At 39.4% G+C, this 12,597-nt stretch overlaps 1 protein-coding gene across 1 annotated transcript; it reads left to right on the forward strand.

The window, feature by feature from the left end:
* The first annotated feature begins 5,683 nt into the window (after positions 1 to 5,683).
* Positions 5,684 to 12,351, forward strand: kbtbd8 (kelch repeat and BTB (POZ) domain containing 8). The gene is made up of 5 exons (XM_085776146.1): positions 5,684 to 5,820; positions 7,291 to 7,498; positions 7,692 to 7,998; positions 8,192 to 9,011; positions 9,189 to 12,351. The coding sequence occupies exons 1-5, from the start codon at positions 5,691 to 5,693 to the stop codon at positions 9,650 to 9,652; spliced, it is 1,929 nt and encodes a 642-aa protein (XP_085632272.1). The 5' UTR covers positions 5,684 to 5,690; the 3' UTR covers positions 9,653 to 12,351.
* The last annotated feature ends 246 nt before the right edge of the window (positions 12,352 to 12,597 follow it).

Below are 12,597 nucleotides of genomic sequence, written 5' to 3' on the forward strand. Positions count from 1 at the left end.
AGAGATTACAAGAGACAGGCTTACAACTGAAGAGCGGCCTTAGGAGAACACTTAGCCTATAACAAATGCAAACCCTTTCTTTATTCATATTATGCAGAACACACTCAAAGACAATTACTTACGAAGATAGACCACAGAATCTCAACAGTAAAACATGAGTATACATATTTACCTCACTTAGCACGTAATACTGACATATATACTTGGGAGGAACACAATAAACAGCTGTTGTGCCTCTGGATCTGAGCATAAGCATCAGTAGATGATGCCATATATTTCTATATATTCTCGGGTTACACCTCTTCCAGTCTCATTGGTTGCAGCCTGTCTTGCAGTATCATATTGTGAATGCACACTATAATAATAAATCTCTCGATCATGGTGCTGTGACCAGAAAATTCGTTGCGAGATGGGGTGAAAGTAGAAAGTGCAGATATCAGGTGATCAGTTTCAATGTATCAAAAAGGGACATTTGTGGAGGGGTAAACAGACACCAGAGCTATCATCAAATAAGAGCAGCCCCAGGAAACCTTCTCATTCAGGCTCTCATTCAACAGTAGCTAGGCCCAATTTCACAGGCCACACTGTGGCTGAATGGGAAGAAATTGGAAAAAAAAATACGAAATCGATTGCTTAGATTGCAGTTGTACTTTTATTTGTCTCTCCTTCTGTCATTTTACAGTGTTATGCAATGTTAGAGTGCATTTCCAGCGTGCACACTACTGATAATGGCACTGCAATAATGGTGCTGCCTTTGGGTTTGCAGCAGTCTCCCTCAGCATGCACCAAATGCTGCTATTGCACAGAAAGGAAAGTTGGCCTCATGTTGACTGTGTGATCGCTAATGCCTATCTCTGCAGAGTGTATATTTGTATTTCTAAACTCCCCCAAAAAGTTTGGAAATGTTATTTTAATCAATAATTTCTCCCTTTTAACCATACCAATTGGTGTTGTATTTTATATTTTATATCATTGGAAAGCCTGATTTGTCAACTTTACAACGAGGTACAACATGTAAGGATTGCGCATGTGTGGAATGAGCAACACAGCTAAACGTGTGGGTAGTGCCCCCCAAAAATGTGCCAATATCCCCTGCAATATTCTCCTACAAGAAATTCTGAGAGAACTGGCAGTAAAAACTTCAAGGAATCTCAGATGAATTTTAAGTATTTAAAGGGTTCATGATTAGGGACTGAAAGGAGATGAAATTGTCAAGTTAAAGTGTTTGCAAGTGTCAGCTCAAGTGGAAGTCCTGACAGAGAAGACAGCACCAGTTCAAGTGTATAAACTGAAAGACAATATCTCCTGAAGTGTAAACACTGAAGCAGTTGGAGTTTGTTAGTTTGTTCAAAGGTGAAGACGTCAGAGCTGAAATGGTTTGCCGTGTCAGTTGAAGTGTAATCAATGAAAGCAGATGAACTTTGTATAAATAAGAGGTGGAAGCAGTGGAGGTCAAGCAGGTAAAGAAATAGAAAATGATGACTGATGTTACCTCCCTGTCACCCAACACATAATTAGACATTTACTCCATTTAACACTACATTTTAGACATGAGCGAAACAAATATGAAGTAATCATTAAAGAATGTGAAAATAACATCAGCAGGTTAATGCCTGTGGTGCTAGACAACAACATCACCAGAAAAGCTCTTATAATTATCCCTACAAATCCATCAATAAATGAATTCTAATTAAAAGCAATAAAGATTAAATGACAGCATGGTAATGCATGGGAATTACGTGGCAATCACGGTGTTCAATAAACAGCAATTAGTCTATTTTTCTTGACTGCATGAGGTAGCAGGTGGTGCCACATCTTTTGACTGTTGAAAGACCCATGGCAGCAAAACTCTCAATTCAACTCCAGAGGACTGCAATGACTTATCATCTACCATCACCACAAAGGGCACTGCCTCATTACTTTTGTGTGAGGAGCTCGAAATATGCCATCAACATAATAATCGAGAGTTTAGATTAAATATTCAAGTTTGACTTAATTGTTGGATGAAAAATGCATGTTTCCCTTGGCCACGATTAATATTTAATTTCAAATTTCCCCTTGAAACAGAAAGATTTAGTAACACTCCCTTATTTGTTTTCCTGAGTAATGTTACTGTATATTTTCAACAGTTTAGCAGAAATAATACACTGTCATCATCACCATTTCTTTTTTTCTACTGTCATAAAAGCTCATTTGTCTGGACAAAAAACTGCAGTGGCACATGACAAAGGGTCAGGGATTAGCACTCATACAGTACCATTAGACAGGAGAATGGCATTTAAACAGAATTTGTGAGGGAAACTCAGCAATCATTTTTAGACATCCAGTAAAGAGCGTCATTACCATTTTCATAATCACTCTGTTAAATAGGCCTATAAATGTAACAAACACATAGGGAAACTTAAAATTAATTATTGAGAAAATGTCAGAAAAACCATTCATTATTTTAGTGTGACCTAAAGGCATTTTCCAGCCACTGTCGCTGTCACTGTCACTAACACTCAAAAATCCTCCACTGATCCTTCAAGGTAAAGGTAAGGATGCCTGGCTGAATAAACCCACCTACAATAATTCCTTCAACTTTAATATTATGACATAGAGTATGAAAATTTAACAAGACCTTTAAGACAACATAATCCTATGTGATCTCACATGCATGGGCTAGATATGATAAGAGATGTTTGATGAATTCACCAAAAATAATGAAATCATACTAGACACACACAATTATGCCACTGTTTGAATTTCATTTGACATATCTAGCTTTAATTGCCTAAGGGCAGGCAATTAAATACAATTTAATGACACATTTTCCAGTTTCATTTTAACACACAGACTTAACAAGCAAAGAGTAAAGTGTAAATAAGGCTACTCGCTATTGAAAATGTATTTAATGTTGAAAAATTATACACCTGGGAGAAAAAAAAGCACTTTGAAATCTGCCCTTGGAACGCAGCAGCACACTTTCATTTATATGAGATATCTAATTAACTGACTTGTGGTGGGTATTGAACTCTGGTCTGTACAACAGTAATGTGCTCTTGCCAACTGTGCCACACAAGTCCAATCTGCTACTAGAGAGTTTTGGTTGGCAAGGCCACGGAAATAGCACAGAAGCCAAAGCAAGGAGAAAAGAGCTATTGTTCAACTAATCATTGTGGTAGATTCTGTTTCAGACTTGTAGCTTGTTGACTTTTGCTTTTTAAGGAAGACATATTTCAGCCCATTGTGACAGATTAATCAGAGGCCTCTTCACTGACAAAAAGGACCCACAGCTTCAGCTTGGACTCACATAACAGAGGTCAAATCCGAAAGCACAAGTCTGAACACCTGATAAACTAGCAGGAAATGTATAAATGACAAAGGAGACAAGTCATTTTTTTCTTTTGTTTGTTATTAAATATAGAACTTAAACCATATTTTTTAACTTTGCAACATTTATCTTAACTTACAGCAGCACAAATCCACACTTTGGCAGCTGCACATTTGACACATTTCTACAGTGGCTGACTGAAATAAACGACAACAAGAAACTATGTAACAAGTGCAATGTTGCAAATTTCACACAAATGTTCAAATATTTATGTGTTCATTTTATCATTTAGGCTAATAGCTGATTCCCATTTGGTTTCATTATCAGTGCTTAATCACAGCTCATTCATTTCATCCACACATCTCTGTGGCCTACATTGGTGCTATAGCTTGATCCACAATGGCATACTCTGGGTATTGTGCAGTTGGGTAGCTTGCTGGATTTTGTTTCCCCAGCATTTTCTTTTGTGTAGCAAAGACTCAAAATAAATGTGATGATTGGATTTTGACATTTGATTTGACTCAGATGGACTAGTTGTTTTTTTTGTTAAGCTTAATCAGCCCATATGTGCATCCTTTACTGAAAATAAACAACTCTGCACCACCTTGCTAAGGTTTGTTAAAGTAGGGAACACAGGATTTAACTGAATGACGAGGAACCAGAAAAAAAAATGATTGAGAGAAAATAATTGCACCATAAAGTTAATTCCAATATTACTGTAGATCACTGAATGGTAAATCAAGAGTCTGATTAAATGAAATCAAAGTAAGAATGAAGCTTCACCTGGGGAAATATGTTACATTGTTGTTGATGTTACATTAGGCTAACTAATTTCAGAACAGTTTGCTAGGTTGGATGACTCAACAGCACATCAACATTTCTCTTCCATTGTCATTTTTCGGATTAAAAGTCACAAGAACTGCAAGAATACATTCAACATTGGTGCCACAATTGCATGTTGGGCCTTGGTGTGAAATGTGGATACAAGTTTTACTTCGGCTTTTTTTTTAGACATATCATGGTTCTTTAAAAATCATATTATAACATTTCTAAGGGGAGCAAGAATTTCTCAACATATCTGCATATCTGTAGCTATTTATAGTTTTCTCCCCTCTCTCCTGACTGTAGTCATTTCCCCACTGTAGAATAAAACAGATTTGGAATATAATGCTGTTGATGTGTGGATTAAGACCATTGTTTTTTCCTCTTAGCCAGGTTGCAGTGAAACAGAGGGCTTTTTCTCATGTGGCATTAAAACCAAATCAATATTCCCAAGTATCCAGAAGCACATTTGACATAGGCTATTTGTTATATTTATTCACAGACTCCATAATCCTAAAATTGATGTTTGCCTGTATCAAACACTGGTAGCTTTAGGAGGAGATGCAGAACTACTGCTGTCCAAAAATACTAGATGACAACTTTTGAATTATGGTCTTTCTTATGATTGACAATACACTTGTATTATATGGAAAATCAACTTCCAATTGTGAGCCATCTTTGAGATAGTATAATGCGTAACAATCAGGTGTTGTTTGTGGTGTATACAGATAAAAAGAAGAAGGTTTAAGGACATTCTTGGCAAGCATTGTGTTTTAACCTCGTCTCTTTGTGAAACAGAAATGGCTTTCATTTTCTATTTTGAAGGCTAACTGAATGGGTAGACTTTACTGTGGAGTAGATTGCCCAAGTATCCAAACAAACAATCAAAATCTTGTTTTGACTACTGCTATTGTCAATATGATTAATATATTTTTTAAATGGCTCCATTATCACACCCTGGGCATATGAAAACTTACAGAGCTGCAATATTTCTGCATGTTGTCATGTGTGCATTGATCGGTTATGTAGTTCACATAAAGAACATTTGCTTTTAAACATTTGATTGTTGTGCTTGTGAAACGGTTATGTTAATATGTCTTTACTGGAGAGTGGGGGGGGGGGGGGTTAATGTTTTTAGATGATTTGGTGTTCATTAAAAATATATCTAGAAGTAAATAGAAGCCAGTAAATAATACATTGCCCTCAAGCATGATATTGCTCTTGTCTAGCACATTAGCTGCTCTTATTTGTAATAGTTTACATTATCAGTTTTGATCCTGTTTTTGGCATTTCCCCTATAAGACTGGATAGGCTGCATAGGGTCAAGAAAACAGATTCTTTGTAGGAGTAGTGCTTGCCTTCAGTCCACCAACATGTTCAGGGTAACAAACAGCTGAAGTCACTGGTTCACTCAGTGCACTTTCACTTTTAGATACAGTATCCACCTGTTTAGAGAGGCTGACTTGACTTTCTTTTTTTGCTTGATTATACCGTTGCTGTCTATCATTTACCCACACACACATCAACTTTTTTCCCTATTTCAGTCGAACGGAATATGATTGGCTGTCACATCCGTAGTCCGCTTGTGATTGGCTGTCCCTTGTTTCCGGGGCTCCGCTGTGCACTCACTGACGTTTCTCTCGGTCTGCCCCGAGACAGACTGGAGAGAATGGCTGCCAGTGGAGGTTAGCGAAATCTTCATTGTTTTTGTCCTACTAATCAGACTTAAATGACGCCTTTTAAAAGTTGTCATTCGTGTGTTGATATGTTCGCGGAGTAGACTCCGATAGAGTAATGGAAAGAGTCGTGACACATTGCATTTTTGTTGAAGGAGCTCAGCCTCTAAACGACTCCTAAGAAGTGTTGGTTGTCGTTAGCCTGTCTATGCGGCTAGCGTTAGCTGTCTGGCTAACTTTCGGCCGGTTAGCTTGCTACCCACAGCTGATTGTGTAAACACTTGTTTGTGACAAGAGACAAAGGTTAAGACAAGTCGTACTTATAGTTAGTATTGTCGGTACTAATGCGCTCGACATGGCTCTAAATACTGTTGTGATTTTTTAAACATTTAAACGTAAGGACTGAAAACATTTCAGGGGTTTTATCGTCCTTTCTATCTCAGAAATGTTGTGTCAAAGAAAGCTTTGCTAACATTAGCTTGGTGTCGTAGCTGTCTGCTAAAAGTTAAGCTTGCATGTCAACTAGCTAACGTAACGGCGAGCTTTGCAGTTTTCTCCCGTTACAAACAAACACCCAGTCGAACAAATATACAGCCGGTTTAATCAATAATCTGTATTATTAAAAGTTGGCTCACCGTCTGTTAGCTATCCACTCAGTAGTAACTGCAGGCACCGGGCAGTTTATGTGAGATGTTAGCAAGCTAGCTACCACCTGGCGAGACAGTTCTCTACTCACTCGCCGCAAGTCTTTGTCCTGTCAAGGAGTTAGCTTTACTCAACACGAGGTGTATGTTGGGAAAGTTTTTTCTCTCTTTCCTGCTAAAAATATATGCCCAGGAGGAGGAAACATTACATGAAGTGTAAAGTTGGGGAGAGGGGGGGCATTTGTCTAACTTGCCATTACACGTGCGATAAGAAACATGTTTACTTTGCAGACCCCAATTGAGCCCACGAGTTCATAGGCCCATATGTTATCCGTATGTCTTGATCGGTCTTTGAGAGCATGAACAACTTTGGCAACAAGTTAGAAACTTGCAGATGTGGATACAATGAGGAAAGAGGTTGAGAAGTTGTGTCACTGGCCATTGTCATTAGTACAACTGAGAAAAATATAGGCTATTTGTGGGTCACACATACTGTAAATGATAATAACTTAATGAGCTTTGCATTTATGAGACCAGAGTATATGCTATCTATTTTTTTCTGTATAATCACACACATTTAAAGCAGCAATTGCAGTATTCATTTACAATTTTCATAATTACTCTTTTCATGTTTTACTTTGATTGATAATCACTATTGTTTCCAAATGGTTGTCTTTATGCCATCTGTCATTGTCTTTTTATATATATATAAATGTAACACAAAATGTGTAGTTGCTGTCATCATGTTTTTTTTTTTTTCCAGCAGGGATCTGTAAGTGTTATGTGCTTGCTAACATATTTTTCTCTCTCTCTTCTCTCATGCTGTGTTGTTCAGAGGTAGGGAAGCTGTCACAAGTTCAAAATGGGACACCTCCAACCACCAACTATAATGGGGTAGATGCTGTTCATGCCTGTAACATCCTTCAGCAGCTCAAAGCCTTGTATGATGAAGCACAGCTCACAGACATTGTCGTAGAAGTGGACCATGGCAAGACTTTCTCATGTCACCGAAATGTCCTTGCAGCAATCAGCCCATATTTTAGGTATGGATTGTAGGATATGTATAACTGTTTGTATCTTAACAATTCAGTAACAGAAAACATTAAAACCTTGATTATGGTGTCAATTTGGATACAGATTTACTGACTAAATGTTAGAACATTCAAATCATTTATTTACATGTCAAGTTTTAGCATGATGAGTGATTCATGTTATTTTCTCCACTATCCCTGCTAGGTCCATGTTCACCAGTGGCCTTACAGAGAGCAGCCAGCGTGAGGTCAGAATTGTTGGGGTGGAATCTGAATCCATGCACCTTGTCCTAGACTATGCCTACACATCCAGGGTCACGCTCTCTGAGTCCAATGTTCAGGCCCTCTTCACTGCAGCCAGCATTTTCCAGATCCCTGCCCTGCAGGACCAGTGTGCCCAGTTTATGATCAGCCGACTCGACCCTCAGAACTGCATCGGGGTCTACATGTTTGCTGATGCCTATGGGCACCAGGAACTGAGGGAACGCTCACAAGACTACATTCGCAAGAAGGTCAGTTGAACATGATTGTCGGATTAGTTATTTGCTTTCAGATTTAATCATTATTTCTGCTACTAATTCACTCTATTCTTTTTAGTTCATTTTTTTCAAAAAAATTGTTTTATTATTGTCTCATAATAGTGCTTTGAATGTGACCTGTGTGTTTGGCTGCTAAAAACAAAACCAATCTATGTTTCTGTGGTAGTTTTTGTGTGTGTCACGGGAGCAGGAATTCCTCCAGATGACCAAGGAGCAGCTGGTCAGTATTTTGAACAATGATGATCTCAACGTAGAGAAGGAAGAGCATGTCTACGAGAGCATTGTCCGCTGGCTGGAGCATGATCTGCCTGGCCGTGAGGCCCACCTAGCTGAGGTTTTTTCCCTGTGCATCCGTCTGCCATTGCTGGATGAAGCCTTCCTCAGTCGGATACCTGCCCCTTTCGCTTGTGCCCTGTCCCTGTCTAAAGACCCTGCTGAGGCCAAAGCCCGCCTCACTGGCACCAATGGTTGCCCACAGCGCCTGGGTATGACTGCTTCTGAGATGGTCATCTGCTTTGACGCAGCTCACAAACACTCAGGGAAGAAGCAGACGGTGCCTTGCCTGGACACAGCCACAGGAAGGGTGTTCAAGCTCTGCAAACCACCTAATGATCTCCGCGAGGTCGGTATCTTAGTGTCTCCGGAGAACGACATCTATATCGCTGGCGGTTACCGACCGAGCAACAGTGAGGTGTCCATAGACCACCGTGCAGAAAGTGACTTCTGGCAATATGAACATGCAGGCAATCGATGGCTTCCACGTGCACCTCTGCTGAGAGCGAGGATAGGCTGCAGGCTCGTGCACTGCTGCGGGAAGCTTTATGCACTGGGAGGCCGAGTTTATGAAGGTGATGGACGCAACGCATTAAAGTCAGTAGAGTGCTATGATGCCAGGGACAACTGTTGGACAGCAGTCAGTCCTATGCCAGTTGCCATGGAGTTTCATAGTGCTGTGGAGTACAGAGACCGAATCTATGTCCTCCAAGGTGAGTTTATGTTGATTAGGTGAGACTATGCGACCTCTAAAGTCCTGTCGTATTTCTCAGTAAAACAAGATTTATCTATTTGCCTGAAATATAACTCGATGTTTATATTACAGATGTACAAAAGAAATTGTGTTAAACCATTTCATCATATCTCTGTTTCTTTTTTGTTTTCTACAGGTGAATATTTCTTCTGCTTTGATCCTCGTAAGGACTATTGGAGTCATTTAGCCCCGATGAGCGTCCCTCGGAGTCAGGGTCTTGCTGCCTTGCATAAGAACTGCATCTACTACATTGCCGGAATCTGCAGGAACCACCAGCGCACCTTCACTGTGGAGGTCTACGACATCGAGAAAAACACGTGGAGCCGCAAGAGAGATCTTCCCTTTGACCAAGCCACAAGCCCGTACATCAAGGCCATGCTGCTGCAAGGCAAGCTGCACCTGTTTGTACGAGCCACACAGGTCATGGTGGAGGAGCACGTGTTTCGCACCAGCCGTAAGAACTCCCTTTACCAGTACGACGACGAGGCTGACGTATGGACCAAAGTCTACGAGACACCTGACCGCCTCTGGGATTTGGGTCGCCATTTTGAATGTGTGGTGGCCAAACTTTACCCACAATGTCTACAGAAAGTGCTTTGAGGTAGCTCATTTTGTGAACCCAATCTTTGAGGCAGAGGGGAGTAGTGTGGTCCTGCCTGCCTTGTGCCTGGTGTTACCTTGGGTTTGCACCATAAGGACCATTTTTGGTTAAGTCTTAAGTCGTTCAAACCTTGGTTTAACATGATCAAAATGGGGGTGCTTTTAAAGATTGCAGTATTTTTTTTCCAGACAGCACCAACTACCCACACTGATGCTTGTTTAACAAAACCGTACAATGAATCATAAGTGCAATTATCCTATTTTTTGCTTGTTGTTGAGCCATGTTCTATTTTTGTTTTTAGATACATAGATGGGTTAGGATTTTTACAAATGATAAGCATGCGAAAGAGGGTATTGGCAGGATAAAAGTGCCCTCTGGAGATATGGATGCTACACGTCAGCTATCAAAGCGGAAATATATATATAAATATATATAAATAACTATATAAACGATATATTCATACGGGTAAGATGAGTACCTTAGCTCATTAGTAGGTTGTTGGCTCTGAGGTTTGTGTGTGTGTGTATTTTTTTTTTTCTATTCTGTGCTCAAGTCTCTCTTTAGCTTATTTTATAGATGTTTTAATTTGAAGTGTGCTTGTGATTGATATAACCTTAGTGTTTTTGAAGCTTGAAGCTCGAGTAATATTTTTATGGCCCTCTCTTCCCTCACAAACGTCAGCGTGTCAAACAATACACTATGTGTGGCTTCCGAGCTATTTTAAAGTTTTTGTTTGAGATTCCAGTTGCATGGGGGCTCCCGACTCCCACTCTTTTGAGTTGGCATCCATTTTGTGTCACATGCGAAGACAACTTAAGTGAAATGCTAGGATACTCATTCTCCACATTGGAGAAATAAGGACGGAGTCAAATTTGTGGCAACACTAAGTGGAAAGTTCAGACCAACTAACAGGCTTACCTCAGAAACTTCAGAAATCTTTGACTAGGAGAAAAGGGACATTTCAGGCCATTGTGTTGATTAAGCAACTGTGTGAAAGGCTCAGTTCAGCATTGAGCTCTGTTGAGGTTGTTTTTCGACATCGGATTATACATTGAGAAAGGTTGAAAGATCCTTCTGCTTAAATGCCAAAAAAAAAGCATTTGAGGTCTTGTTATAGTTGATCTGGACATTGACAAGAATTTTGTGGTAGCAATAACTCATGGAACTGTGATTAGGCTGTATTGTCATATTACCTTAGTAAAAGTGCATTAATTATTTTGTGTGTATCTCTGCTAGTGAAAATCACATAGGTTCCATTAATGATTGTTTGGCTGTTGCATGGGTGCAGGCTTGAAGTGATGCGTCATTTAGTGCAGATCATTTGGGATGCCAATGTGCCTGTGGCTAAAAAAAAACAAGGGGACATCAGAATCAAACGAAACTTTTCCTTCTGATGAAGAGCATCTGTAAAGTCTTACTCAGCGTTGCACTGAATCACTCTCCACTTCAGTGGTCCTTAACTGCAAACTTTACGAAGCACCCTCCTGAACAAAGCAGACTATAAACAAGTTGAGGGTGGCCTGGGTTGTGTGCTAAGTCATCTAACAGCCATGAATCCGTCTTTTACATGCCATCACACAGAGGACACAAACTGTTGGTGCTGCTTTTTTTTATTTTTCCTTTTTTTTGACAATCTTGTATAGAAGAAGTAATACCACCACTGAGTGGCGTTCCCTGTCAAAGTGTGACATTTTCAGTGCCGTCAATTTCCTCATGCAGGTTCCTCTGTCATCTTTGCACTACACATTTCCCTTGTATTTTATCTTAATAAAGAGTGCCCCTCTATTACAAAAAAGGTTTTAGTAACCATATAGCAATCATCTTAAGAGATTTACATGGAAATTAATACTAGAAGAGTCACATCCAGTAAGGACTTGAGGAAATAATATACTTCTCCAAGAGAAGATTCACTGTTGACTGACATTGAGCTGACTCTTACTGATCCAGCTCGAACTTTGCCCTCTAAGCAGCCCTCATCAAGGGGGGGAGAAGGTTTGAGCTTCATCCACATGTCTACAGACGGCCATTTGAGAACCAGGAACGGAGAACTCTCAGGATTTCTACTGATACACAGTACTGTATTTAAATGTTTTTGTTATGTGTAATATACTGTACTATAGGTTTGCTGTACTTGCACAGTTTTTTAAACTTCAATTTCTTTTATAACTTGAAAAGATAGATGTGATTTTCTTTTTGTTGTCTCCAGTGGCTGTTTTCTTTTTCTTTATGTAGTTACCTATTTAGTTATGGTAGAATAATCCTGCTCTGTTGAGAGGAGAAAAAAAAAAGATTATCTACATGAATGATACCTTTTTTTTTTTTTTTTGATTTTTTTTCTTCTTTCCCCTCTGTAGTACAGTAGTATTTTCTTTGTAACATCTCACCAAAACTAAGCATTACAGATCAAGCAACTACATTGTTACGTTATTTTTCAAACACCAGTCATATAACACAACAAGCTATGAAACTGCTATCCGTGTTCAAGAGTTAGTGGCCTTAGGCTGCCATACTTGGCTCATTCATTTTGGTCATCTACATGCATCGCTTATGGGTGCTATTCCATTGTGTTCCTCATGCATTTCTTTACTCACTTTTACTTTGCTGGTTTGTCTGTTTTGGGTTTCGGGTTGTTGTGGTGGTTGAGCTCAACTGTGAAATTCACATTGCACATAATTTGAAAATAAAACTATTAAAAGTGGAGTTTGTTTATTTATAAATATGAAAAATGTTTTTTTAATATGCATGCTATTATATTTGCCACAAATATGAGTCTAATGTAACAGGTAGAAATGTAATGGATAAAGAACACTGACATTTGTATGTATGTAACAGTGTGAGGCTGTGCTGCTCACATCACCTCAGTGTAACATACAGGCTAAACAACATACAAAGGGGACAAAGTGATCGTGACTCGAGACAAAACTCCCCCAGGACATCGATGTGC

This window comes from Trachurus japonicus, chromosome 5 (genome assembly GCF_045865225.1).
Source record: "Trachurus japonicus isolate A0001 chromosome 5, Traja_1.0".
NCBI lineage: Eukaryota > Metazoa > Chordata > Actinopteri > Carangiformes > Carangidae > Trachurus > Trachurus japonicus.

Coding starts and splice junctions, on each gene's coding strand:
- kbtbd8 (XM_085776146.1), top strand. CDS start 5,691: ATGATTGGCTGTCACATCCGTAGTCCGCTTGTGATTGGCTGTCCCTTG. Junction 5,821..7,290: donor GAGAATGGCTGCCAGTGGAG/GTTAGCGAAATC, acceptor TGTGTTGTTCAG/AGGTAGGGAAGCTGTCACAA. Junction 7,499..7,691: donor GCAATCAGCCCATATTTTAG/GTATGGATTGTA, acceptor TATCCCTGCTAG/GTCCATGTTCACCAGTGGCC.